The sequence below is a fragment of the Vulpes vulpes genome, chromosome 14 (assembly GCF_048418805.1).
Source record: "Vulpes vulpes isolate BD-2025 chromosome 14, VulVul3, whole genome shotgun sequence".
In the NCBI taxonomy this organism is placed as follows: Eukaryota; Metazoa; Chordata; class Mammalia; order Carnivora; family Canidae; genus Vulpes; species Vulpes vulpes.
In genome coordinates, this window is record NC_132793.1 from 107,926,546 (window position 1) to 107,953,750 (window position 27,205).

The 27,205-nt window shown below is 55.1% G+C and overlaps 1 protein-coding gene across 12 annotated transcripts in view; it reads right to left on the reverse strand.

The window, feature by feature from the left end:
* Window positions 1–27,205, reverse strand: part of ABLIM2 (actin binding LIM protein family member 2) — a 142,183-nt gene that overhangs the window by 3,860 nt on the left and 111,118 nt on the right. For 8 of the 12 annotated variants that reach the window (XM_072737605.1, XM_072737607.1, XM_072737604.1 and 5 more), the window contains 3 exons: window positions 16,281–16,342; window positions 10,875–10,929; window positions 9,248–9,532 (listed from right to left, as the gene is read on the reverse strand). In XM_072737605.1, coding sequence (XP_072593706.1) covers window positions 9,462–9,532; window positions 10,875–10,929; window positions 16,281–16,342 — 188 coding nt within the window. In that variant the 3' untranslated portion in view covers window positions 9,248–9,461. Of the gene's footprint in view, window positions 1–9,247; window positions 9,533–10,874; window positions 10,930–16,280; window positions 16,343–27,205 lie in introns of those variants that run through there. The other 4 variants (XM_072737601.1, XM_072737597.1, XM_072737596.1 and 1 more) reach the window with 2 other exon arrangements.

Below are 27,205 nucleotides of genomic sequence, written 5' to 3' on the forward strand. Positions count from 1 at the left end.
GGGCTGCAAGAGGCAGCCGACCCTTCTCTGGGAGGGAGGCCAGCCCAGGCCCCTGAAGAGATGCAAGGCTGGCTCTCTCCTTTTAGGCTCCTTGTGGGGGCAACAGAACCCTGCCCAGGTCTGGGCTGGGAAGAGCCTGAGGTGAGTGTTCATAACCCCGGTGATGCGGTCCTGCATTCCTGCTGCATACAGGAGCCCACTCCCGGGCAGGGAAGGCAGGGTGCAATCAGGAGAGAGCGGGAGGTTGCTACATGGGGCCCAGCTCAGTTCCCAGCCCCACAGGCCTTGGCAATGACCTAGGGCGCTTGTGAGAGCTGACGATGCTGGGCCCCTGGAAACCCACCAGGGTAGGCTTGGTGGTGTGGGGCCCAGGTGCCTGTATTTGTCACACGCCTCCCAGGGTGGGTGATGGTAGCTGGGTTTGGGAATGCTTGAGGTAAGGGGAAGTCCTAGAGTCTTGCAGGGATCCCCCACCTCATCTGCAGAGCAGGAACAGGATTTGGCTGCCTGAGGACGCTGGAGGGCCAGGCAAGGGTCACATGAGGAATGCCTGGCAGGGTACCTGTTCACTGCGCCCCCCTGCTCCCCTTCCTCAGCTCCAGCTGTGTGGTCCCAAGTGTCGGAGCTTGCCTGGATGCGTCTCCACTGCCACCTAGGTGAGTAGGAGCTGAGGGCCCTGCTCAGACTGGTATTCAAGATAAACTTGCTCCAGGTCATGTGGTAGACTCACCCTGTGTCCTGTAGCAGGTGGGACATGTGGGGCACCGCTGACCCCAGCGGCTGGAGCCAGCTTTCTAACCCCAAGCCAACTGCCCTGGCCTTGGCTCCTGAAGACTCCACAGGAGACGGGGCGGCCTGACAGCCCCCCCCGCCCCGCCCTCGCCACCAAGGTCAGGCACAGAGTAGCTCCTCCCTGAGAGAGCAGGAAGGAAGCCCAGGGTGTGGTGCCTTTGTAGAGGGATAGGTTGGCCTCATCCTGGCACAGCCTCACTCCTGGGGTGCAGTGGGGTCCCCAAGGAGTCCCCCTGGGGAGGCCACTTTTGCAGCATGGCAGGGGCCCTACATGCTTTGTTGGGGGTCTGCTTCCATAGGACCCTCCATGGCAGCATCGTGCAAAGACCTCCGGCCCAGGAGGCAGGCACAGCAGGGTTCCAGTCCCAGCTCTATCCCTGTCCAGCTGTGCTGACTGACCTGGCCTCAGTTATGATTCTGTAAAATGGGAATATGTGCCTTTATCCACTCTTGGAATATCAGCCCCTCCTCACGTGTCCAGGCAACTCCGGTTCACTGCTCAGACTTGGCTTTGGAGCTCGACTCCTGTCCTGACTGCACCCTCACCCCAGGCTCCCAGAGCCTCAGGCCTCTTTCCATGGTATAAAGACTCACACCACCCCCATTTCAAGCTGCCAACATGATGTCACTGAGGGCAGAGGAGTCCAGTAGCAGACGGCCCTAGAACGTTTCTCCTGTACAGGTGCTCTCACCCTCCAGGGCATGGATGGTGCTAACTAGTAAAGGAGTTAGGAAGGGCTGAGTTTTGAGTATCTAGTATCTTCTCTTTAAACATATGTCATTGCAAGTTTACTTAATTTCCAGGAGTGGCTGGGTTTAACGACCAGCACACAAAATTCTTGAAAATCTAACAGTAGGAGCAGCCCGACACCCGCTGAGTGGCCTCAGCTGCGGTTCCCTCAGTAATGGGCACCCTGGGCTGGGACAGGGACTCCTACGCCTGGGCCCAGGAACCAGTATGGGGTGCTCGCAGGCACCCTAGTGGGCAGAGATTCCCAGCTTTTTCTGGGTCACATTGGTGAGGTGACCCATCCCGGTAGAAACACGTCACACATACAGTCTTGGCGTCCAGTGTCAGGGAGCTCCGTGGACACCTTGAGGCCCATGTCAGGACCCCAGTTAAGAATGTAAACCCCACAATTCTGCACTGACCGAGGACCACAGGCCAGGCTGGGGTGAGAACCTTCACCACATTTGCTGCCAACCTCACTTCCCGAGATTCCCCTTCTCATTTTATGGCCTTAGGAAACCGTGTTCAGAGTGGTCATGTACGTTGCCCGAGGTCACACAACCAGGAAGCCATAGGGCTGGACCTGGGAGCCTGGAACCAGGCCCTGTGGCTGGAGAGCCCCCTTGGGGTGGTGCTGCCTCTGTTCTAGTAGGGTCAGGTTACCCTGCTGGGACCAGCCTGCCTCTCCTCCAGCCTTTACCCCTGCAGGGCACTTCCAGCAGCCCCTCACTTCTCCATGCTCAGCCGTGCCTCTGGGAGGGGCCTGGCTGACCCTCACCCACTCCTTCCACCCAGCCCACTAGGCACTGCTGGGCCCTGCACCAGTGTGGGCTCCCCAGGGTGGGTTAGGGGGTCAGGACCCAGGCCTGCTCAGCCTGCCTCTCCTGGGGCAGTGAGGGGCCACTTTTCTCTGGAGGACTAGGCTCCACGGTGCAATTCTGCTAGCTCACATGGCTTAGTCTGCAAGAAGCGGGGGCCTGCTGCAGAGGTGTCCCACTTAGCGGGGCCCACACTCTGAAGCTTCAGCCCCTTAGCGGGAAGCCTCTGCTAATGACATCATCGTATCATGGCATCATGGTCATCATGACATCACTGTCACAACATCATCATCGTGGTATCATGACATCATCATGCACACTGACATCATTGTCATCATGGCATCCTCATCATTATCATGACAACATCATCAACACAACATCACCAGCATGACATCATTGTCATGGTATCATCATCATCATCATGACATCATCATCATCATCACAACATCACCAGCACAACGACATCATTGTCATCATGACAACGGCCATTGCCATTGGTGGAATGTTTGTCTGTGCCTGAGTAGTGCTGGAAGCACGCCACACACAGTCACGTGACCTCTCCCAGAGCCTGTGTGGTAGGGAGGGGACACAGGCTATGCCAGGCAGAGTGATGCGGCTGTCAGGTGGTCTCGAGGCCCTGCATTACCATCACGTGTCCTTGCCCACCTCTCTCACCACCCTTCTGCCCCGTGGTGAGTTCTAGAACATGTCAGGCTCTATGCCACCCCAGACGCGCAATGCTCTTTCCCTCACTTCACACAATGGCTCCTCCTCATCCTGCAGGTTCCAGCTCAATGTCCCCTCCTCCAGGGCCCCTCCTGGGTTGCCCTAGCTAATCACTGACCTTGTCACTGCTGACCTCATCTGGCTCTCAGCTCCATGAGGGTGGGCAAGGTGGGGCTGCTGGTACAGCCTGCTCCCCCACTCTCCTCCAGGGACAATCCATGTTGGTCACATGTACCCCTGAATCCAAATCTATGCTCACATGTCCCTGTCATACTGCTTCCCCTCTCCATGCAGTGGGCTTCTACCAGCCTACTGTACTCTCCCCTGTGGTTCTCTCCTCCCTCCCCATCCTCCACCCCTACAATCCCTGCCACTTGGCCTGGCCTGGGAGGGCTGCGCATGCTTGGACCTGGGAGCCCTGGAAGTCCTGGTACAGCTCCATCTCTCACACACACCCGCGCCCACTCAGGGGCACACACAGAGCTGTTGCCTTCAGCCTATCAGGTTCTCGCTGGACTGGTTGGATGACTTTCAACAAAGGAGGTATTCTTAACTATGAGGTCCTTATTTTTCAGGTACATTCCGACTTGGGCTCTTACTGTCTGAGCAAAGTCAGGTGTGCATTTAGCCTCAAGGTCTGGTGGAGGCAGTCAAGAAACTGCAAGACTCCTCTGCAAGGGCCGCTCCCCTACCCACAGACCTGAGCATTTACAAACCCTGGACGGCCCTCCAGTGACTCCCTGGACAAGCCCCAGGCCAGCCGTCAGACAAGATGGCCCTTTTGTACTTATTTGCTTCCCGTGATGGCTTCCCTTTCTGTGGGGGCCTGGCTAGGCACAGTGCCTGCCTGCTTGGCCAAACACGAGTCTAGGGGCTTCTACAAGATATTCTGTAGATGCACTTCATGTAAGTAAAGATTAGCCTCAGTGACAGAGGGGCCTCATCCAATCTGCTGGAGGCCTTATGAGCAAAACCTGCAGCTTCCCAAAGGAGAAATTCTGCCTCAAAGAGTCAGCTCCGGCCTGGGTCTCCAGCCCGCCAGTCTGCCCTACAGATTTCAGAGCTGACAGTGCCCAGAGCGACGCGACCCCATTCCTGAAAATGTGTCCGTGTCTGTGTCTGTGTGCCCACTCCCCTAGTGATCCCCTCCTGGCTCTGTCTCTTCGGAGGGCTTGCTGACAGAGCATCCTGCCTAAGGAGCAGAATGTCCCTCAGTGTGTGCTGAGGAGCTGGGGCATGACACCCAGGTCATCCTGCCCCTCAGTGAGCTCTCTCTGCATCTGGATGTCACCCTTGCCTGGCAAGAGACTGACAGTTTAAGGGAACGGTGATGTCTTTCGGCAAGTGCCGGGCAGGGGTGCGCAGGGAGCGGCCTCAAGATATTTGAGTCTGCCAGGGACAGTCAAGGCTCCTTCCATGCCTGGAAGCTCCTGGAAGCAGACCCTCAAAGGGTAGGTGCCAAATGCAGGAAGGGCCTGGGATCCTCTGATGCATGAGGCCCTCAGGTACCGGGGACTCCTACTCCAGGACAGAGAGCCCTGGATCTCAGGAACAGCATTCAGTCGGGCCCCAGGTGGGTCTCCAGGAAGTTTGTCTGCTGACCCTCACCCTGCCCATTGGGGTCACATGGTTCATCTGACCACACTTCTCTGTGACCACACTTCCAGAGCTGCAGAGGACCACCATTCCTCCTCCACGTGTCCCCAGCACTTTCAGAGCACCTACTACGCATTATGGGCACCTATCAGGCACCTTTCATTTTGCCAGGCTAAAGCATCCTGAATGTCCCTGGCCAAGCCTCATAGTGTCCCTCATCATCAGGGGCCCAGCTCGTCCCACTCCACTGCAAGGCCACCACTACACCCACCACCCCATCCCGGCACCCTGGAGGCATGCTAGACATGTCCCTGCCCCTCATCACACTGCACCTTCCATTACCCCTCCTGCCACCCTGACCTCCCAGATGGTGCCCAAATCCCTAATCCACCCACTTCTCACCTCAACACTGCCTGCACCCTAAGATGCCAGCATGTCTTGCCTGGATGACCCAGTTGCCCCCAAACAGCCCCCCTGCATCCACACAGCCAATCCCGGCCTCACAGTACAGCCTCGTTGTTGTTTTGAATTACAAACCTCATCAGGGAGTTCCCTAACTTAAAAGCCATTGTTCTTAAGACTAAAATCCAAGCTGTTTAACACAGGCCATGGTCCTGTAAGGCCTGGTCCCATTCTTACCCTCACCCTGCTCAAGTATAGCCACCTTAGCCTCCTTAAACTTCTTCCTCAAATAAGCCCTGCTTACTTTGCACACACAGTCTGCTCTTCCCTGGGATGCTCTTTCTGTGTACCTCTCTCACCTTACACACACGCATATATGCACGGGCACACATACACACACAACAGTTATTACACCCAGTTAATTTTTACCCACTTTTAATGGCCAATGTCCACCCCCCCCCCACCTTTAGAGCCCTCATCTTGGTATATAAGTACATGCACTCATTTGGATTATCAGTTGATTGATTCAGACTGAGTCTGGGAGGGTAGAGCTTGTGCGGTTTTTGCTCCTCACACATCCCAGGACCCAGCTCAGTGCCTGGCATGTACTCAGCAAATGAATGACAGAGGCAGCGAAGCACTCTGGCAGCAGGAGCAGTCCTCCTTCCAGAGATGCCCTACAGAGGTGTTGGGCTCACTGGCTCTCCACCCAGGTCCGTCCTCTCCTCTTGCTGGCCACACAACACACCCAGCCTGCCGTGGGCAAAGCTCTGCCAAGTGACCGAGCTCCAGCTAGTGGGGCACCAGCAGAACCACACCTGGCCTTTCAGACCTTCCCAAGTATGGACATGGGACCACCACATAGCCATTTATAAGGATGAGAGGATCCATGTTAACTGGCGTGAAAAATATTCCACTTAAGAGGGAAAAAAAGCTGTCATAAGGGTGCCTGGGTGGATCAGTCGGTTGAGCACCTGCCTTGGGCTCAGGTCATGATCCTGGGTCCTGGGACTGAGTCCTGCTTCGGGCTCCCTGCTGAGTGGGCAGTCTGCTTCTCCCTCTTCCTCTGCCTCTGAGCTCTCTCTCTCTCTCAAATAAATAAATAAAATCTTTAAAAAAAAGCTGGTATCAAACTGCATAAACAGTGTGAATCTATGTATCAAAAATCAGAGTCAGCTATCTCGGGTATTTGTGCCAACAGAGATTTCCGGAATCCTGTCCAGCACAGCATTAGCAGGAGTTAGGACTCGGGGGGGGGAATTCCATGTGATGTGAGCATTCCTCTTTGCATTTTTCTGGAGTTCTACAAGAGTTATAAATTGTTTTTATATTAAAAATAAAGCTCTCTCCCCTGAAATAAAAACATCAGGGTCCCTCCTGTCCTGCTGGGATGTGGCCCCTCCCACGCCACTCCTGGCTCACCTCCCAGCTCCGAGCCCCAAAGAATGTAGGACGTGCCCCACTGCTGGTAACATTTACAGCTTGCTGTCCGGCTCGGCTGAGATGAGAGGACAGTGATTATGGAGACGCACCCTTGGGCGTGTTCTTGAAGAATGGATGATTAAACCCATTACCCAGACCTCAGAGTTTGCTCAAAGGAAGTATTTATAGACATTAACCACTATTTTGCATCTCTGATTCTTTTTTTTTTTTTTTTTTTGGCACTTTTCATTCTGTATTTAGCAAAAAGAAAAGGGGATATATCCCAGTCCCAAGAGGGAAACAGCTAGTCCTAACAGGCTCTGGGCCCCAGGGCCGGTGCCGTGCCAGGAGCCCCAGGCATCTTGTTCTGGGCTCAGCTCTCATGATGAGAGCTACCAGCCCACAGGGCCTGGCCCTTTAAAGAACAAGGACACACACCAAATAGGCGCCCTCCAGGCTGGGCACATGACCACACTATTAACAAGGACTCCACTCAGCAGGAGACAAAGAGCATGTCCCCTACAGAGAAAGTGGGGATTGATTGTCATACCTGAGCCCCACGCAGAGGCTGCCCAGGACCCTGTCTTCCCTATAGCAGCACCCCCTGAACTGTGCGGCAGCTATCCCAGATTCCTGTGTGCACACCTACTCTCTGGCCACATCCACGTGCCAGGAGCTGTGCCTGGAGCTAGGGGCCCAGCAACTCCTGCTCCCCTGGATTGCACACCTGCTTCTCAGCTGGCCTTAGCTGCCTCAGCCTCCTTTGACCCCACAGATGACCTGTGCTTATATCAACAGGTCAGAACTTTTCAAGGATCTTTCCTTTTTCTGTGGAGTAAGATCCAAATGTCCTACTAAACGGACAGCCTCCTGAGCGAGGAGCTCCTGTACCATCTGCCTTTGATGGTACACGCCCTGATGTCCTGGATGACGGCAGGATTTGGTGGGTTCCCTGCACAGCCTGACTGTGGCATCTGTGGGCTCGTTGGGCCTTGCTGCCCCCTCATCTCCAGCCTCTGTGCCCCACCTCCCTGCAGGTGGACACTTGCTACCAGGTTCCAGAGCTCTGAGCTGTCCCTTAGCTCCAAGGGTGGGCCTGTAGCCAAGCCTGGCCAGAGGGGCATCACAGTCCCCAACCAAGCTGATTGATTCAGGGCTGGTCAGATTACCCACCCAGCAGTGGAGATAAGGCATGGCCAGGAGGAGAGAAGGGGAGAGGGGGAGAAAGACAGACCGGGCACACTAGATCTCCTCTGTGCAGGCTTTGAGCCTGGGTGAGGTGAGGTAGAAGTCTGTCTATCCATGAGGCTAACACACACAGAGGACATACAGCCAGGAGACGGGGAAAGGCACTGGTCCTGAGAAAGGACCGAGCCACTCCTGTAGAGACCCATCAACCATATGGTGGTAATCCCCTTTCTGCTTTGGGTCAGGCTCCCATAACTTGCAGCAGAAAGGGTCGACACAGATATGCCTCCGCACAAGGCTGCAGCTGCACCAGCATCCCCATGCCCATCCCCCTCAGGGATGCTGTTCCCTGGGCCCTGGGCAAGGAGCCCCGTGACCCACCCAGGAGACAGCAGTATCTTCATTTTAAAGGCATGTAGATTAAGGCCAGTTAGCACTGGAAGTCGGTGCCTCACCAGCATCACCGTGAGGGCTCCCCAGTTGCCCAGGTATACCCTGCAGCCCTTCACCCCCTGAAGCCCCCCACCCCCTGAAGCTCTTATTCGCAGATCCCTTGGCCTGGAGGACCCTTCCAATGCTCTCCCTTCTTTGCTGGTTTGAGAGTCCCATCCCTTCCTCCAAGACCAGCTTACTGTTCCTTGCTGAGCAGGGGACATGTCCCTCTATCCACCCCAGTGCTCCCTGCGGGGGCCTCCATCCATCCCATCTCAGGTGGCAGTCCTGTATGGATGCACCCAGCCTCTGCTCAGACCTGACTTCTCCTGGCACCCCTACCATGTTTGCTGGGTGTCCCATGATTGTGTCTGTGCCCCTCCTGCTCCTTCCTGGGTGGGCAGTCTGGCAGGTCTGGCACTGGCCGGACATGCACTCTGCCTCTCCCTGTACCTACATGTGCCTGGTCCTGGGGCATGGTCCTGGGTCTTCAGAGATCTCCAGACCCCACATACCTAGCAAAATGGTCAGTAAAAGGCAGCAAAACATTCAGGACAATGGGGCTCAGGAGGTGAAATCTCTTGGATGGACATTGATGATTTGGTAGGATGATTGTGCAATTAAAGGTGCATAAATCAAGGTCAGTGGTGACTCACGGAGGACTGTGGCTCATAGCAAGTGCTCAGCAAAGTCCTTTCAGTCAACAAATATTATCCAAATACCTACTCTGAGCTCACGTCCTATTGGCCTTTCAAGTCTACATGTGCTCCCCACAGATCAGCTTATTATTCTAGCGTGGCATGAATGTGGTCAAACTAGAGGCCATGGATCGTGATGGTCTTTTCAACACCAGTCAGGGGTGTTGATGAGCCCCTGGCTTAGGGCAAAGATGAGCCCCTCTGACTTAGTATGGTCATGAAGCCTTTCCTACCCGGATGCAGCAGCAGACAGCAAAGCCGTCTACAAAGCCCTCTTTGTGGGGGCGCACACCCCCATTATTCAGCCTTTGGAAAAATGTGGGGCCCTGGCTCTGAGCCTGTTGCAAGAAGACTTGGGGGTGATGTGTGTGGACACTGGGAACAGCTGTCTGCAGACGACCACCCGGCCAGAACCAGCCCCTGCATCAGAGATGCCCTCCTACCTCTAGTCGCGTCCTGTCCACATCTTTGGGCAGTTTCACACGAATTCGATTTGTGACAATGAGGGCGTCATAAGGATAGATCTGTCGGGAGAAGAAAGTATGGGCTCACCCCAGAGAGCAGGCGTGGGCTGGGACCAAAGGCCAACGGAGAGGTACATACTTGCGCGGGCATCGGACATACACATTTCATAGGAAAACACAACAAAAGGAACTTTTAACCTGGGCAGGTGCATCGTGGCGGGAAGAGGTCGGCGTGGCAGCGGGCAGCCCCTCTTACCTTGTATTCTGTAAGACAGAGAGCAGAAGCCACAGGGCGTGGGTTAGACAGTGCAGGAAACTCGTCCCAAAGGTGGAAGCAGGCCCGTCCTGGGGACAGCCCTCCCCACCCCCAGCAGCCTGCCCTGGGGCTCCCGTCCTCGGAGAGTGGATTCTCCAGAGAGAAACGGAGAGCAGGAGGCATGGTCAGGAGGCTGGAGGCCAGACTGGGAGCCGGACACAGTGCTGTGCTCCTTGGGCGTGATACTGTCTCCCTGGTGGTCCGGGCTGCCCTGAGAGCGCTGCCTGCCTCAGTTTACCCACCTGTGGAACGGACATTCCAGGGCAGTTCTGGGGGCATTGCACAGGCTGACAGCCTCGCAGGGTCTGACCACTTGGGCTCTTACTGTCTTACCTTCTTGACCTAGCTCCTGCTTTTTCGTTACTGAGCTCCGCATGCTAGCTCTTTAAAAGGTTTTTCTGCCAAACTAACAATGTCATGTCAAAAAATAGACCCGTGTGGTTAAAGGGGCCTCTGTGAGCAAGTAGAACCCTCCAGAAAGCAGTACCCCTAGGACCCGGGCCGCAAGCTCTTCCTGGGAGGGAGATCCTGACAAAAGGCCTAGGCGACAGGGGCCAGTCCCCAAACTTCCCAGATGCCACACAACATCCTGACATGCCGGCTCTGAGCCCAGGGACCTGCCACCCCCAGCTGCCCAGCATGAACCAGCCAATGAGCACACGCTCCCCACCATCCTCGGGGTGACAGGGATGAGTGAGCACGGCGCCACGCAGGAGGGACTCTGAGGCAGCAGAGCCCCCGGTCAGGCACCTGCCATGCGACCGGGGTCCCTTCAGTAACACCGGCCTCCAGGCAAGCAACCTTCCTGGTTTGAAGCCCCGGGAGGCCCACACAGCCAGTAGGAGTGGGAGGCAGGATGTGACCTGAATTCACTCAACTCGGACCCCAGGGGCTTTTGTTGAAATGCTTCCTTCCTTATTGTCGTGAAATTTAACAGTGGGTGTTTGGGTTGGACTCAGTCCTGGTTCAGGACGGCTATTCCAACACACATCCCTCTCCCCGGGGTGACCAGAGTGACAGACAAATCAGGACAGGGTGGGCCATACTCAAGGATGAAGAGAAGGAAGGGGAGCTCCTGAGACAGGGCAGCGGGAGCACCTCAGGTCACATAAGAACAGAGGTACCCGGCTCCTCGAGTGGAAACGAGCCCCCGTGTTCCCCACACTGCACAATGCTCAGAGCCTCCTGCCAGCTGGCCCTGGAGGGGCCCATCTCAGAATGAGGCTTGTGGGAACGTGTAAGTGACCCCTGCCCCAGCCAGAGACCCACAGGGGTCCCCGCGTCTTGTACCTCGCGTGCCCCAGCTGGCATCCGGGTCTGCTCCACAAGGGGCCAGATTGGCATTCTGGAAGAGAAAGAGAGAGGGCGGCAGGAGGCAGGTTGCAGGGCCGGGTGGTCGCGCCTTGGTGCTGCCAGGCCCCGGTGGGAGGAGGGTGGGCACCCCAGAGCCTCTGGCACTTCGGCTCTGGAAGGGCCATGCTGGGGCACACTTGGGGGGTTTGCTCACATGCCTCCTTCTGCCTTCTAGGCCAGCACAGACCCTGCCTAGCCCAGCTCTCCTGCCCGCCTTTTGAGCTGCACCCACATGCCTGCTCTCTGCACCCCACGATCCTCTAGGAGTGTGGCTCAGCCCAGTGTGGAGGCCAGCCCGTGGGGACCTCTGTTCCCCTCCAGCTCCCGTGGGCCCCAGCTGCCCAGGGGGGCCCCTTCATACAACCCCTGGACGGAGCCTAGAGTGCCAGGAGCACACCACACAGAGTGGCTGTGCCGGATGATGGCACTCAGGTGGGGAGACTCCGAGGGGACACGGGCCACCATTTCAGGTGTCTGCCTCCCTCGTTCATGGCACTCAGCAGCAGACTGCCATGTCAGTGGGTCTCCACCACCCATGTCAGGAATTCTCTTCTGTTCACCTGGAAAAATCACCCCATAATCCACTAAGGAGGCTCTGGGCCCCAAAAAGCAGGCACTGAGCCCCCGTATCTCCACTCCCAGCTCCTGCGGCTGGAGTGTACACCGCGAGTCAAGCTCTGCCACGGCCCACAGGCCCCTGGGGCCGCTAGACGAACCGCGTTCCTTCAGGCCCAGCACCTGCTACGGGGTCTGACCCGGACTCGGAGTTCTGGGCCAGCACATCTGGGATCGCGTGCAGGGGTCACATAGTCTGAGGGGACAGTAATGTGTCACCCTGGACTGCGCCACTGGGAAAGCGCCACTTCCTTGCAGTAGAGGAGCGACAGGCGAGGAGTGGGCACAGTCCCGGAGAGGGTGCGGGCAGGGGATGAGCCCAAGGAGCCCCCAGCCCAAAGTCCCGCTTCCCAAGCAGGGAAGACGAGGCTGGTGAGTCGGGTGAGCACGTAAGTGGAGGGCTGGAGCCAGTCTCTGTTTAAGTATTTGGTGTTCTGTTCATCACAGATTTTCTTGCATTAACTTGGATTTTAAAAAAACATTACATTAGAACATTATTTACTTTGATTACTGAGCCTTTGGGCAAGTGCCTCACTTGCCTCCCCCAGTCTCAGCCAGGCGTCTTCACCTCCCACCACCCCAACTCTTACAACCATCACAGAATATTTCTCCTTAGGAGTTCTCAAGAACAGTTTTTGAGACATCTCAGGACACCCAGAAGCACCCCCTGGTGCACCTGTCTGGTCTGGGAACCTCTTCCTGCATAAGGCAAGACAAACCTGCCCTCCACTTGCCTTCTCCCACCTGGTCCATCGGTGATGCGGAAGACAGATGCCCCCCTCTAGTGTCCACTGCCCTGCATCACACGCCACTAAAACGCAGGCCACTAGCGCCACCTCGGGCGGTTAGACACTCCCTTTTCTAGCAGTAAAACCAGCTTCCTCTGATCTGCCAGGCTCTCAGCAAGACACAGGCTCCCAGGAGAGAGGGTAGGACATCCTCCAGGTGGAGGGGGCACTAGATCAGTCCAGAGCAGGAAAAGAGCAGTCTGCCCTTGATCCTCTGAGTGTCTGGGATCTTCAAGACCTTTCTGGTGTGAGGGAGGCTTACAGTCACTCCTTAACAGGTGGGGTGGCCAGGAGACCCCTACAAAGGCAATGCCAACAGGCCCATCCCTGGCTGATTCCCCTACTGTTCTCAACAGAGGCACCAGAGAATTTAAAAGCAACTAATTATTAACCTCTCCCATTAGTTTGGAGTTTAGTAGGCACCAGCTAACCTACAGACACCTTCTACAGTCTTTACGGTAAGCCTAGAGGTGGGCATGATCATCATCATTTTATGGACAAGGCTCAGAAGGGTTAAGCAATGAGCCCAAGATCACACAGCAAATACTCAGAACTGTAAACATTTTAACCCATGTCTTTTATGTCTCAAAAATTATACTGGAATTAATTAGTTAGTAGGAGGAATGAAATTGTGGCCACTCATTGTTACGGGCTTAGCAGCTACCAGGGTGGAAGGAAGAAGGGGTAGGGACTTGCCTTTATAACAATTACTCTTGTGGGAGCCACGCGATAGAGCTTATGGGGTTTCACATGTTTTCTGTTATCTGTCTTCACAATGATCTTAAGAGGTAAGGATAATTTCTTTTAAGACACTAAGTAGAGACTCAGGAAATGTAAGAGACTTGTCTGAAGACCTACACCCAGCTGGTGGCAGAGCTGGGATTTGAACTCGGGGCTTGCTGCAGCACTGCTCTTTCCCAGCATTACCATTGGAAAACATTACACTTCTTTAAGATTTTCCTTGCACATAGGTTAAGCATTTTGAAAATGCTTTTTGGACACATGGAAAATCTGATTCAAAGGATATAGATTTTTCTCATTTACCGAGTAGAGGGTTTGCTGTTTGCACTATTCACTTGCTCCATACATTTTTTTATTATTTCTTTGTTCACTAGATCCACATGTCTGACTTCAAATGTCATATTCAAATCGCCTACCATCCTGTATTTCATAAGAGTCTCTGGCACTGCCTCACTGCTTGGCGCGCTTAAATGTTCGAATGCTTGATAACATGCACCATCACCGACTAGTGTGATGCTATTATTATATATGGTATATATATATATATATGCTATGCTATTATATATTATGCTATTACATATTATGCTATTATAATCTGACAGCCTCTGTCCTCCAACAGGAGAACTCAGTCTGTTCATATTTGCCATCAGGGTTTTTCTGTCGATGACCAGTGGTTGTTCCCTTGAGACACGGGGGGCACATGTAGGGAGCCACGCCCTCCCATCCACAGGCTCGCCTGCAGCAGGTGGCTACTGCCCTATTTATTCCACAGACAGGAGAGCATCACCCATGAGTAGGCTCTGTGGCAGGCTGGTTGTCAGGACATTTTAATGAGCTCTAGGATACAGACTCGTGGCCCCTGTGACAGACCCCTCTAGAAGCAAGAACCAGAAGCCTCTGTCTCCCTCAATGAACCGATTTCCTTCCTTCCATCGGGTGAGAACTACACAGCCAGTCACGTTTGCCTCTTTACCCTGGCTACAAGGAAGCTCGGAGCTAAGCTTCAATGGCTTTGCTCATACAATGTTCTTTTGTTCTGATATATAATTTCTCTTATAGCTTCCTCCTCTGCTCCTTTATGATTTGGTGTTTGTGGGCTTTTGGTCTCAATGAGCCTGAGCTTTTTATTCCACGCCACCTAGAATCCTTTCTGGGAGTAGACACAAATCAAAAGCAACCTAACGAGTGGCTTGTGAGCACTGTAGGCCACAGACAGTGGTGGGTGCCCACGTCCAGGTGCTGAGTGTGGCTGGTCATGATCTGGCCCTCCCATTGGGAAATAGGCATAAAATTACATAAAAGTCTTAGAAAGACTGAGAAAAAAAAAAACAAAACAGGAAAGAACCTTCACAGGGAAAAAGAAGCCCAAAACGAAGTTGCCAATACTATTCAGCAATCTCCCACACAAGCAACGTGAAAAGCTAAAAATCCTCACACGAGGATGCATTCTGCCTTTAACTCCCTCAGCATCTGCAGGACACACGGGCTTCCCATCCTGGAGGCCAGCAGGAGAAACATTCACCGAGGCTCAGCTCTAGATTCTATAAAGCTCGTCTCTGCTCTCACTAGTCCTGGGAGAGGGAGTGAAGACCACATCCATGCTGGAGGGTCTGGGTCAGCTGTTCCCAGCTCTTTTGGGGGCAGAGCTCATGTAGGCCGTGGCCTTCTCTGCAGGTGCTGGGGGCATCAATCCAAGTCATTCTAGCATGAACCAGGGAGGACATCTCCCCAGAGGCAGAGCATTTCTCCCTCAATTGTCTTCCACATGTTGAGGAAAAGTCCCAGAACATGGCTCAAGGGCTGGACGAGTCTGTGACTGCCGCCCTCATAGGCCCTTGAGTCACGGAACAGCTGTTCCAGGTGTGCAGAGAACATTCTGGATGGTTTCCCCACCCCCCTTAGGACCGTAACCCTGAACCCAGGGATTTACATCTCCTGGTGCTGTGGGGGTCCTGTGGATGTCCTCCTGCCCCCCGTTCTGTGCTGACCCTGCCATCCACAGAAGATGAAGTGTGCAGAAATCCTTAGGAAAAAATCGAGAGAAGCATGCGGCATGCACACCCTGACTCAGACAGTTCCAGAACGGGAAGTGCAGTTAGTGTGGAGGAGGAGGCCTGCTAGAGTCAAATCATGCAGAGGGGCCGGGGCCCAGGACAGACACAACAGCAGGTCGGACAGGGCCCGAGGAAGGCCAAGAAAAGGCCTGTATCAGCCCTTTTCCCAGATGTGTCCCTGTGGCTGGGCCCCCGGATGCAAGATGTGCCCTGGGGGCTGGAGGAGGCTGCTCCCAGTGTTACAAACTTACTGCCCAGACCACTGTAGTGCAACACACAGGGAGCTCCACTTCTGAGTGCCTTCTCCAGGGAAGGCCCCAGTTTTTGACAAATATCCTCAGACAGGGCAGAGGCTGCCTGGGAGGGGGTGTCCTGGGGCCGTGTGTGTAGGGGGGAGACAGGGCCTGGTGCTATCACGCCCACCCTGCCCCAGGGATCCTCACTGAGGATAGTGAAGCTCTGGGAACAACAACAAAAATGAGCCCAGCCCCTCCATGGGGACAAGTCATGCGCCAAATGATCTGGGCTCACATTCCAATGTCCCAGATTGGGAAAATGGGACTGGGAAGTCCAACCAGCCCTTAGCTGGGACCAGCCAGAGAAAGCCAGCTACAGAGTGTGGGATACAGGAATAATTATAGTGCAAGTGGCAGCATGAGGGGCGACAGTAATAGTCACAGGTGGTAAGACAGCGATAGTGGTGACAGTCATGAGGGCGGTAACAGGGAGGGGCCGATGCACTCCAGGAGACAAGTGGACCCGTGGCTCATGTGCCTCATGAACTAGCTGCTCCTTTAAGCCCCTTATTAGGCTCTGGGTCACAGAAGAAGGTCGTGGGTCAGGAGGCCTCGGGGGGGTCTGCATACTCCGTGTGCCCCATCTCCCCCTCCCCACCACTGAGGTCTCCTTGGGGGCTGGGGGCTAGGGTTAGACAGGAGGGAGGAGGGCCCCGGTTCCGGGCTGGCCCTGGTCTGCAGAGGCAGCAGCACGGCCCCCAGGTGGGGCAGCAGGCAGGAGCGGCGGGCGAGCAGGGTCCCCGGGCCCCTCCTTCCAGCTGTGTGGTTAAGAAGCTGTGGGCACCACGCTCAGGCTCACGGCAGGTGACGGTTAGTATACCGCGAGCCAGGGAGGGGTCGAGTACCTACCCGGTGGTCCAAGCCATTCTTTCCGTGTCCTGGGAGAGGGTCAGATTTGGAATAGGGGAATCCTGAAACAGACACAGCACAGCTCTGTCACACACGCACACAGGCTCGGCGGGCAGGGGAGGAAGGGCTCGGCCCCGGCCGGAGGGGCCCCTGAAGATCACGCCCTTGCCACAGTCAGGACCTCTGTCCCCAGGGTGCTGGCTGAGGAAGAAGCTGGCCAGGGCGGGATGTCCCCGAGCCCGCCCATGACACCAGGAACACTGTGGCACCCTCTTGCCAACCCTGGCCGGGGGGGCACCTGTGTTCTCCGACAGCCTCGGGCCTTGGCATCATCTGTCACCCAGACTGAGCTCCGCATCTGGCAGACCCAGAGAGCTGGGGACATTGTCAGAAAGGGGCCTCGTGTGGGAGTAGGGCTGTGCCATCCTGTGCCAGAGGTGGGGCGTGGGGGCCGACCACCAACCAAAGGTGGCCTGGAAACTTTTCTTTTTTAAATGATCCTGAGCTATTTGCCATTGAGCGATTTTACATTAAAATCTTAATTTACAACTTCGTTTGAAATAAAAAAAAAAAAAGGGCTGGTCTGAGACCATAGTAACCCCACAGCTGATCCAGCTCTATCGCTCATGTCTCTGGCTTCCCTGTGTGTGCCCTGCATTTGAGATCTCCCAGTTAGCCTCTGCAGTGTGTCTGGAGAGAGAGGCTCAGGAGGAGGACATGTGGCAGGGCCTAGCCCCCTGAAGAGGCAGGACCCCTCCCACCCTGGGGGAATCACCTTTAGGAGGCTTGGCCTTGGTCCCTGGCACCCAGCAGCTCGGCAACAACACACAGGGCCAAATGCCAGCTCCCACCGCAAGAGCCACCAGGCTGCTTATCAGGGCGCAGAGGGGTGGAGCACATCTCTGGGTGTTCACAAGGCCGTGTGTGTTCATGGGACAAAGGACGAAGGACCAGGCCTCCAAAGGTGAGGTGGGGGCCATGCACAGAACTGCCCACCCACCCATTCCAGGGGGGCCTCGCTTCTGAGCAAAGGATGCTCAGCCAGATGCCTTTCACCTCCAAGAGGGCTCAGGAACTCTGCGAGGACGGAGAAAAGCCTGCAGGCAATGCCTCAGCCGGGGGAACCTATCCCGGGCATGTGTTTGCCCCCACATGCTCCATGGGAAGGTGCTGGATGTGGGTGAGAAAGGCATTTTGCCATATTAAAGTCAAAAGTCAGGGTTCAAGCTTCTTTTACCAAGGCATTCTCTTGCCGCATGAGATTTTATGTAAACTCTGACATACAGAAGAAAGGGGATGTGGCGACGGACACAGAAGAGCGGCGTGGGGCCAGCCCTGCCATGCCTCTGCCCCTGTTCCTCCCTGCCTCCCCACACCTCCCATTCTGCAGAAGGGGAACTGAGGCCCAGAGTCGGGGGGCCTGCCCAAGGTCACCCAGCCCTGGGATGAAAGATCAGGCCCCCTGACTCACAGCCCTGGGGTCCCTCCTAATTTACACTCAGAGCCAGGCATACTTGGGGAAGTGAGGCCGTGGGGTTGATCTGAGGGACCCTCCACTGAGACACGGGAGTGCCCGACCAGCCAAAGATGCTAGAGCAGTGGTTCTCAAAGTGAGGTCCCTGACTAGCAGCATCAGGCACGCCTGAAACTGGTTAGAGAGGCAAATTCACAGGGCCCACCCCAGCCCAGAGTTCCGGGGCTGGGGTCCAGCGAGCTGTGGTAGTACGAGCCCTCCAGGCCATTCGGATGGACTCTAAGGTTTGGGCACCACGGCTTTAGGGTCCCGAGAACAGCAGTGCCCTCACCTCCATCCTTCACCTGGAGGCACCACTGTCATAGGGCCCTGTGCTCAGGATGCCACCTGTGGGTCTCCCCATCTGACCACGTCGCAAGAAGTGCAGAGACCCTACTCCCCTGAGGTTACTTTGTTCTCCTGACTTTCTAACAATTGTCCTGGGTATCTCCTCTTCTCTACCTACCTCGAGCGCCCATATCACATCATGTTACAAATTCTGCTGCAAGCATCAAGCAGGATTTCAGAACCTCGTGAAGAGGATAGTCCATGGTATTTGCCCCACATTTTTACCTATTCCGATGTTCTCTCTCCTCTGAAGCCCCATGTCTTCTCACACCATTTCCTTTCTGCTTGGACAACTTCTGCCCACAATTCTTCAAACAACACCTACCAGTGAAAAACACTTAGTCTTCCTTTGAGAATTTCTTCATTCCCCATTCATTCCTGAGGGAGAGGCTCCCCCAGTGTAGAATTCAAGTGGACAGCAACCGTCCCTCGGCACATGGAAGGCATGCCCTTCCTGGCCCCATGGTTTCTGAGGAGAAATCTGCTGCCTGCAGGTTGGCTTGTCCCCCAGGGAGTCCGTCTTCTGTTGCAGTGGCTTTCAGGATCTGTAGCGGTTCAGTTATCATCCTAACTGGTTTTGGAGTGCATCCCTTTGGACTTGTCCTATTGAGATTCTCATGGTTTTTCGAATCTGTAGGTTTATGTCTTTTGCCACATTTGGGAAATGTTCAGCCATCTTTTTAGATACTTTTCCCCACCCACTCTCTCCTCTCCTTCCAGGACTCTAACGTTACAGATCCTGTCCCATGGACCTCTGAAGCTCCATTCATTTTTTCCTGCTGTTTTCTCTTTGGCGTTCAGACTGGGTCATTTCTTTTTTTTTTTTTTTTTTTTTTTTTTATTTTTTTATTTATGATAGTCACAGAGAGAAAGAGAGGCAGAGACATAGGCAGAGGGCGAAGCAGGCTCCATACACCGGGAGCCTGATGTGGGATTCGATCCCGGGTCTCCAGGATCACGCCCTGGGCCAAAGGCAGGCGCCAAACCGCTGCGCCACCCAGGGATCCCCAGACTGGGTCATTTCTGCAGCTCCATCTATGAGATCACAGACTCTCCTTTGCCGTATTCTGCTACACTGTTTCTGAATCCATCTGGTGAATTTTTTATTTTGGTTGTTTTATCTTTCAGTTCTATAGTTTCCATGTGACTCTCTTTTTTGCGGATAACATCTATTTCTTTGGTGAGAATTTCCTGTATTTTCAGTTGTTTCCAGAGAATTTGTACTTGTTTGCTGAAGCATTTTTTCTGGTAGCTGCTCTTAACGGCCTTGTCCAGGAAGCCTGACATCCAATTATGGTCACTGTTCTATCTGTCACTTGTCTTTGCTAATCCAAGTTGTTACCTTCATGGCTCTTGGTGTAGGGAGTAGTCCTCTATTGTCCCCTGGACATTGTGGACATGACATCAGGGGACACCGAATCCTGGTAGAGCCTGCTATTGAAGCAACTGCCACCCTGCTGGGGTTTGGCATATGGGGCCTGGCTTGTCATGGCCTGTGGTTCTGAGGATAAGCTGGTTTTCAGAATGCTTGTCAAAGTGCTCTTCTGGTCTGCCAAGTCAGGCTGGTATTACCAGGACTGTCCATGGGGTGAAACCTGCTTCCCTGGTTGCTCTGTGCTCCAAGGTAGGGGTGGGAGACACCTGCTATGGTGGAGAGGGTCTCCCAGGCACACCTTCCAGGCTAACTTGTGCCTTCCTGCTTCAGATCTACAGGTGTGGCCCAGGGAGGAAGATGCCTACAGGTCACCTGGTGCCACTGCACGGGAGGTGGGAGACATGGGTCCTGTGTTTTTCCTCAAGTCCTGGGGTCCCTGGCCACCTGGCTTCTTCTTTCCACCCTTGAGATTTCTGCAATATGTCTGCTGTATTTTTTGGGGGGTGGGGGGGGTTGGTTCTACTTAGTGGGGATAAGCAGGGAGAGAGGAGGCTCCACTATCTCCTCACCAGGCTGCCATGTAGACTTGGCCTCTCTGGGGCTAAGATGAGCCATCAGCAGATTTTAGAAGTCCCAGTGACCCATGTGTAGCTGAGGTTGAGAGGCATGGCTTAAAAAGTCCCTCCACACATTCAGAGACTTTACCTGCCCCTCATGGGCCTACGCATGACACAGAATCTCCTTTTACAGGTGAGGAAGCCAAGGCCCAGGGAGAATAAATGGCCCCTATGAGGTCAACCTCTGCTCATAGAGAGGAAAACATGACAGCCTAGGATTCCTGGCATCAGGAATCAGTGATCCCACCTGCACCAGCAGCTCTGCATCCCTGTGGGTTTGCAGGTGTGGGGGTCTTCTGGGCACCTGCATGTCAGACAGCATCAGGTGGCCTCGAGAGGGTGTGCATTAGAAAGAAGGTGTGCATTGGAAAGAACCTGGGATGAGGCGGCAGCTGGCTAACAATGAGTATCATCAGCCCTGTAAGTGCTGGACACACAGCCATCCCTGTGCCATGCTCAGTGCAAACAGGCCCCCCTGCCACCTCCTCTCAAAAGCCCATCTGTGGCAGCCTTGCACTTGGCATTCTGCTGGGACCTCTCTCAGAACCCTGGGCACAATCTCCTTGTGTCTGTACCTCTTCTGAGCTGGCTCATCAGAGGTTAGAGTATCTGCTGGACATGTAAGGAGAGGGCCATTGGGGGTAGACAACCACTCCAAATGCAGCTAGAGATAATCAGCTTGTCACCACCTCTAGGGATGCTCTGATCAGCAAGGCACTTCCCTGGGCAGATCTTTGTCAGTTTTGCCAGGGCCATGACTGTTTTTCCACCAATGCCTGGATAGGACATCTCCATGGTCTCATACAGGTTTGGGTCCAGGAGGGGCTGGAACTTGCCTTCAGCCCCAAGTGACTGTGAATAGGAGGCCCTAGGATGAGCCAAGCTCCAGGCTTCCAGGAGTAAGCAAGTGGGGGCCACTGAAGGCTCACCCCAAACAGGCCTGTGGACTTGACCATGCTCTGCTGTGGCATCCTCCAAGGTGATGGGATGCTGGAGTCGTCACATGTGAGCTCCAAAGTCCAGATGCTTCCTTCCAGGAGGACTGAATCATCTCCATTTTTGCAGATGAGGCCATTTTATGCACAGACAAATTTGCTCTTATGCCCAAAGTCACACAGCAAGTGACAAGCTGGGATTCGAGCCCAGGTGGGCCCAGCACTCAGATCCAGCACTCTCTGCTGACCCGTCCTGTGGTCTCATGGACAATGTTGCTGCTTGTGTCAGCAGCAACCACCATCATCCCCTCCACCCCAACAGAAGCAATGTCGTCCCATGAAGGGAGAATGGTGCTGCTCTGGGAAAGCCCAGCTCACCCCGTGCTCTCTCAAGCACTCACTGAGAAGCTGCCACATGCAAATGAGGGAGGCATGGGGCATCCTCCCTGGACCCTGCTCCCCAGGGGCTAACAGTCCACAGAGGAGAAGGGACAGGGAAGGTTATGGATAAAGAGTCCCCAACCCCGGGTAGGGGGAGCGGAGAGAGCATCCAGTTGGGTGGGGGTGTCTTAAGATCCCCAAGCAGACAAGGGGAGCAAAGGGGGTCCTGAAACACTGGCTCTTTTCCATGAGCATCCAATTGCCTGTGGCTTGTGCCCCTGCCCACAAATCAGAGGTCATATCCTCTCTAGTCCCAGAGGGCATTCCTGCTGGAAACAGGGGACACAGGGAATTTTGCTAAAAGCAGAGTCTTCAGCCAAACCCCATCAAATGGTGGTAGGCCTTGCCCATGGGTGCCCTGCTCTCGCAGCTGGGGTGGTCTCTACAATGAAGAGCCAACAGTGTTCTCTGGGCAAGGGTCCCCTCCTGATGTCTGCAGTGCCCCCTGCTTTCTCTGGGGGCTGGCCAGCAGCAGGGGCAGAGAGCAGTCGGTCCATCTACCTTGAGGCCACACCCTCCCTAGCACCCCCTGTACCAGGTGACCTAAACACCTGCTGGATGCCAGGTGGCTGTCCCTCCACCCTGCCCCAAGCCCCTAGCCCTGGCTCTCTCAATCCCTGGTAGCTCCCCTGGGTCCCCTCCTGCCCCAACACGACATAGCACCTTGCCCACCTGCTTCTCCACCAGCTCACTCTGTCTCTCCCCCTTTCCTCCAGTGTTTGGAGGACACAGGAAATGGGAGGAGGACCACCCCACCTGAACTGGGAGTGGACCCGAAGAATCACACCTTCTTTGGGCCTCAGAGCCTTTGAAGAAAGTAATGCAAGCTCAGGAACCTGCTTATCAGGCAAGAAGTCCTGGGTTTCAGGTTATGCATTTGCATCTGGGAGCTGAGGACCCACAGGGACTCTGCTCCCAGCCCATCCGTCCATCTCCGGGCAGCTCAGCCTGGACGTCCAGGCTTCTGACTCCACATGAAGAACCACCTTGTTCTTTCCTTATCTCTGCATAAAGGTGCATCCATCTACCTGAGCCAGAACTACCCCCATGCCATTCCTGATTCTGTCCCTCATGTGCACACCTAACGCTCACAGGTGATCCTGCCATTCAGATCACTCAAGGTGCCTCTCTGCTGCTTACATGGACACCCCAACCCCTTGTGCTGGGCCAGCAGCCTCCAGTTTGTCCTCTGTGAAGTGGCCCATCCTTGTTTTAAATATGCACAATGGACTGCCTCACCTCCCTGCTCACAGCCCTACATTGCGGACCCATTCCCTAGCAGACACGGCAGCTTCCCAGCATCCTACACGGACCAGCTCAGCTAGTCCCTCCTCTGTCACCCCACTGACTTCCTATTTCCCAAATGGCCACCCTGCCTCTTGCCTTGGCATGCTTGTACGTGCTGTTCGTGCTGTTTAGAACACCCCCCACCCAGCACCCAGCAGGATTCCCACTCCTAGGACATTCCCCCAAGATCCTCCTCCCCACAGGGAAACCCCTCAGGACACTCTCCTCATAGGACCCTCTCCCCGAGGACACTCCCCTGAGACACCCCTTTAAGATACCTCTCCCTAGCACAGCCCCCCAGGACACCTTCCCCATAGGAACCCCCCGGGACATGCGCCTAGGACAACTCCCTAGGACACCCTCCCAAGTCACTGTCCCCCAATCTGGATGATGGCAATCCCCTCATACAGTCTTTCACGCCCCCACTCAGGCCTACCAAAACCTCCATCAGACGAGGTCAGGGCTCTGTGGGGATTCCTCCAGGATCACATCTCCATTTGCATGCTAGGCTGGAGTCCTCCCCAGGTGACCAAGTCCTCCGTGGCCCTGCACGTCGCAGCCTTCACCCCTCCCGCATAGCCCCCTTGCTGTCCCACAAACCCACTCGGCTTCCCGCAAGCACCCTCACTGTTGGAGTCTACATCCCCTTTGAGTCTTGCTCAGATATGGGCTTCCCCACCCCGAGTGCCCCAGCTCCTCCTGGCCTCCTTACCTGCACAGCACTGATGCACACTTTGTAACATTGTTCTGGTCTCAGTCCCCTCCCCACTAGCATGCTGGCTCCTGGGGCCAGGAGTGTCATCTATGTGGGCCTCTCCTCTACCCCCAGCACCCACCACAGTGCTGGAATACAGCAGGTGCTCAGGAAGTATTTGTGGAAGGCTAGGCCTCGTCCTGCCTGTCATAAACAAGGAGATGGCACTGGTGTGCTTCAGTACTGATGTTTGTGGATTCTATCCCTGGGGCCACGGGCACACCTAGGCCAGGCACGCTGCTGTCCACGGGGCATTCTCACCACAAGATCGGCACGCAGCAAATCATGGTGCCTCATTCTCTGGCTCATGGACTAGGAAATGCGGGAATGAGTGTTGTTACCACTTCAGAGGAATGACAGGTGACAGGAAAAAGGTCAATTTCTGACCGAGCCTCTAGCCCTCTTCTCTCCTGTTCACGGAAATCTCACACCCGGTGGGTCGCTGGAAGGGAGCCCGGCCCCAGACCAGGGCCCTGGCAGTGGTGGGCAGCAGGTGAAGACAAGCATGTCTCATCAAACACAGGACCCCACAGGGCGGGACACACAGAAGGTGACACAAAAGCCAAAGCCACGGGACCACCATCTGTGCTGCCTCAGGCTCCCTCCTCCAATCTGCTCATGTGCTGGGGCCTCAGGAGGGACCTGCATCTTCAGAAACGCTGGGTTCTCTTTCTAGGGGTCCCCTGGGTGGGGTCCCCAGCCCTCTGTGCCTTTGTCTTATGGGAGAGGAGGCCTACGTCACCTTGTGTTCTTCTGAGGACGATGAGTGTCATCCTGTAAAGCTCAAGACCCTCTTCATATAACAAAAACTCAACACCATCCCCTCCCTGTGTGGAAATCAGGTTCGCTGGTAGCACAGCATACCACACACACTGTCCAGGTGAGGCAGGAGGTGTAGAATAAAGGAAAATACAAGTAACTATAATACAACATGGACTTCACTGAGGCCCTCTTTGGCGGAGGTGGCAGTGTCCAAAAGACGAGTGTCTTGTCACTGCTGCTTAGTCATCTGCATCTCTGCTGGGGAATGGGGCCTGGGCCACACTCACCTCTGCCTCTCTGCTGCCTAGCACCATGTCCAGCACATAGTAGGTGCTCAATAAATGTTTGGTGGAGGGATGGATGAATGACTGAATGATGAGTTCAGTGTTGGGTGAGATGTGCTGATGGTGTCATGAGTGGGATGAGTTGTGCCCTCGCTCCATTAGCCCACGGAGGCCCCGGGCGGGTGGTGGCGGGATATGCACGTGTGCTTGCTCCCGTTGGCGTCTCTGCCTCTCTTAGCTCCCTGCGTGCTTCTCCGGGGCAGGGGCTGCTCTTGTCTTCTCGGTGTCCCCCTTGGCGCCCAACACAGCGTCTGGCACAGAGTGGGTGCTCAATAAATACCCGTTGAATTTAATGCATCTCAATTCAACAAACATTTATTGAGCGTCCACTGTGTTGAGTGTCACAATCCTACCTTCCTTGGGCGCGCTACAGATGGATGTCCCAGGGATGCGGGTGGGCGTGCCTTGCTGTGTGCAAATGCTCTGTGCAATCACAGTTCTTTCCAAATGGAACTGGTGTCAAGGGAATCGCTTTGGGAGCTACTTGGGGGGAATCAAAGGAGCCCCGAGAAAGGAGGGGACATCCCCCTCAGGTTATGAGCACTGCCCATCCTGCCCCAATTTCTCAATAGGCTAGCACATAGCAAGGCACGCTTGATGTAGGCATGACCAGTAGCCTACGTCCTGGCTGCTATTCCCATGCACATCAGGAAACAAGGCAACGTCTTCAGGATGGAAGTAAAGGCACAGTTGTAGCAGTTGCACAGTGGGTTTCTCACTCAGAGGAACCGGCATCAGAACACCGTAGAAAGCGAAGGAATGACAGAACCATCATAATCATCTTAAGCAAGCATCAGTGAAGGGAAGGCCACGTGCACACACACGTACACCCACACGCATACAGGCATGCACACACATATACATGTATACCCACACACATACACACGCATATACACGCATACATATACACGTTTCTACTTTGGAGAAGATTCCTTTGGAGGAATCTCCCCAGTTAGAGCGTGGATTCTGACACAGGTGCGGTACTTCCCGCAGGCCAGGTGCAGCGCTTCCTACAGGCCAGGTGCACCCTGAAGGGGAAGCACCAGTGTCCCCACCTGTGGTTGCCCTAGCTGCTAGTGACGGGAAGACAACAGTGATGGGGAGAGGACGAGCTGAAACAAGACCTTGCAGGTGTGTGACTGGCCAGTCAAAACAGTGCACACAGCCTGTGGTCCCCATGGGGAAGGGGTGTCCTCCCACCTATGAGACTCCTGGGACAGCCCTGGGGCACCCTGTCCCAGCATGTGCGGGCAAGGAGGCAGTGCACCAGTGTGAAGGCAGCACGCAAAGGTGACAGGGAGGGTGAGCAGCACAGGGAGGCCCCCTCCTGGGCAGGCTTCTTCCAATGTGGTGCCCCCTCCTCCCTCAGATGGGCTGCAAACAGAAGTGGGGATATCTGCGTCAGCAGGAGGTGGGGGCCTAGCACCACCCAGCAAGGGGAGGATAGGAAGCCATAAAAGACCACCCTCAGGTCCCCAGACGCTGGCTTCCTGAGAGCTCCTGGGCCTCGTGGGTCACACCATGACACCCCACAGGTGCAGAAGGGCAGCCGGTGTGCTGTGGGGCCGGCACAACAGGAGCCCATCACCTTCCAATAAAACTGCCAGTAGAAGAAAGGGAACAGAGAGCAGCAAGGCCCACGGTCTAGGCCAGTGGCCAAGGGCCCGTGTGCAAGTCCTATGGTGTCCAGGCCAGTGGGTGCCTGGGAGCAGAGAGGGGCTGGTGGCCGTGCTGCAGCTGCCTGGCTGGTCTGTGCCATGACCGGCCCTGCCTGCAGGTGGGATGAGCAGCCTGCCGCGTCCTTCCCAGATCTGCCCCAGGAGGAGCACACCACCACCTCGGAAGAGTCACTCTGGGGGACTTTCTGACGTAGCCTTCCCGTGGTGACATCCACCCCACGTGCCAGCCCAGAGAGCCCCACATGGGCTGGACCCCAGGCAGGGCTGGAGGCACAAGGGCTCACAGATGTCTGCTTACAAAGATCAGACACAGAACAATGCACCTTTGCTTTGCTTTGAGCTCTTCTTTGACAAATGGCAATGCCCGGGCTTCTTCACCCCTTCCTCCGCCCACAGAATACTTTCATTTGTAGGACAGGTTACAGTTCATAGTCATGAGGATGAGGATGACGATGACAGTCTGTTTGCTGAGCATCTACTATGGGCCAGGCAGAGTGCTGGCTGAGTACCTGTGTCACCTCCTCTGGTCTCTACTGACCTGGCCAAGCAGACAGGGGAAACTGAGGTCCAGCAGTGGGGGAGCGGCCCGGGGTCCTGTGGCTCATCAGTGGTGAACCCGGATCGAGCTCAGGCCTGTCCCCCGGCCAAGCCGGCATCTGTGCTCCGCCTTCTCACACCCATCTCCACCCTCTGCATCCAAGCTAAGACTCACGCTTGTCCACAGGAGCCCACTCTCTGGGACCAAAGATGACATCCAGGTCCCCTGAGGGCATCACACCATAGCCGGCTTTTCCCCTACAATTTACAGCCTCTATAAATAGAGAACATGATGTGGAGCATTGTCCTACATCTGGAAATCACTCCTAATTC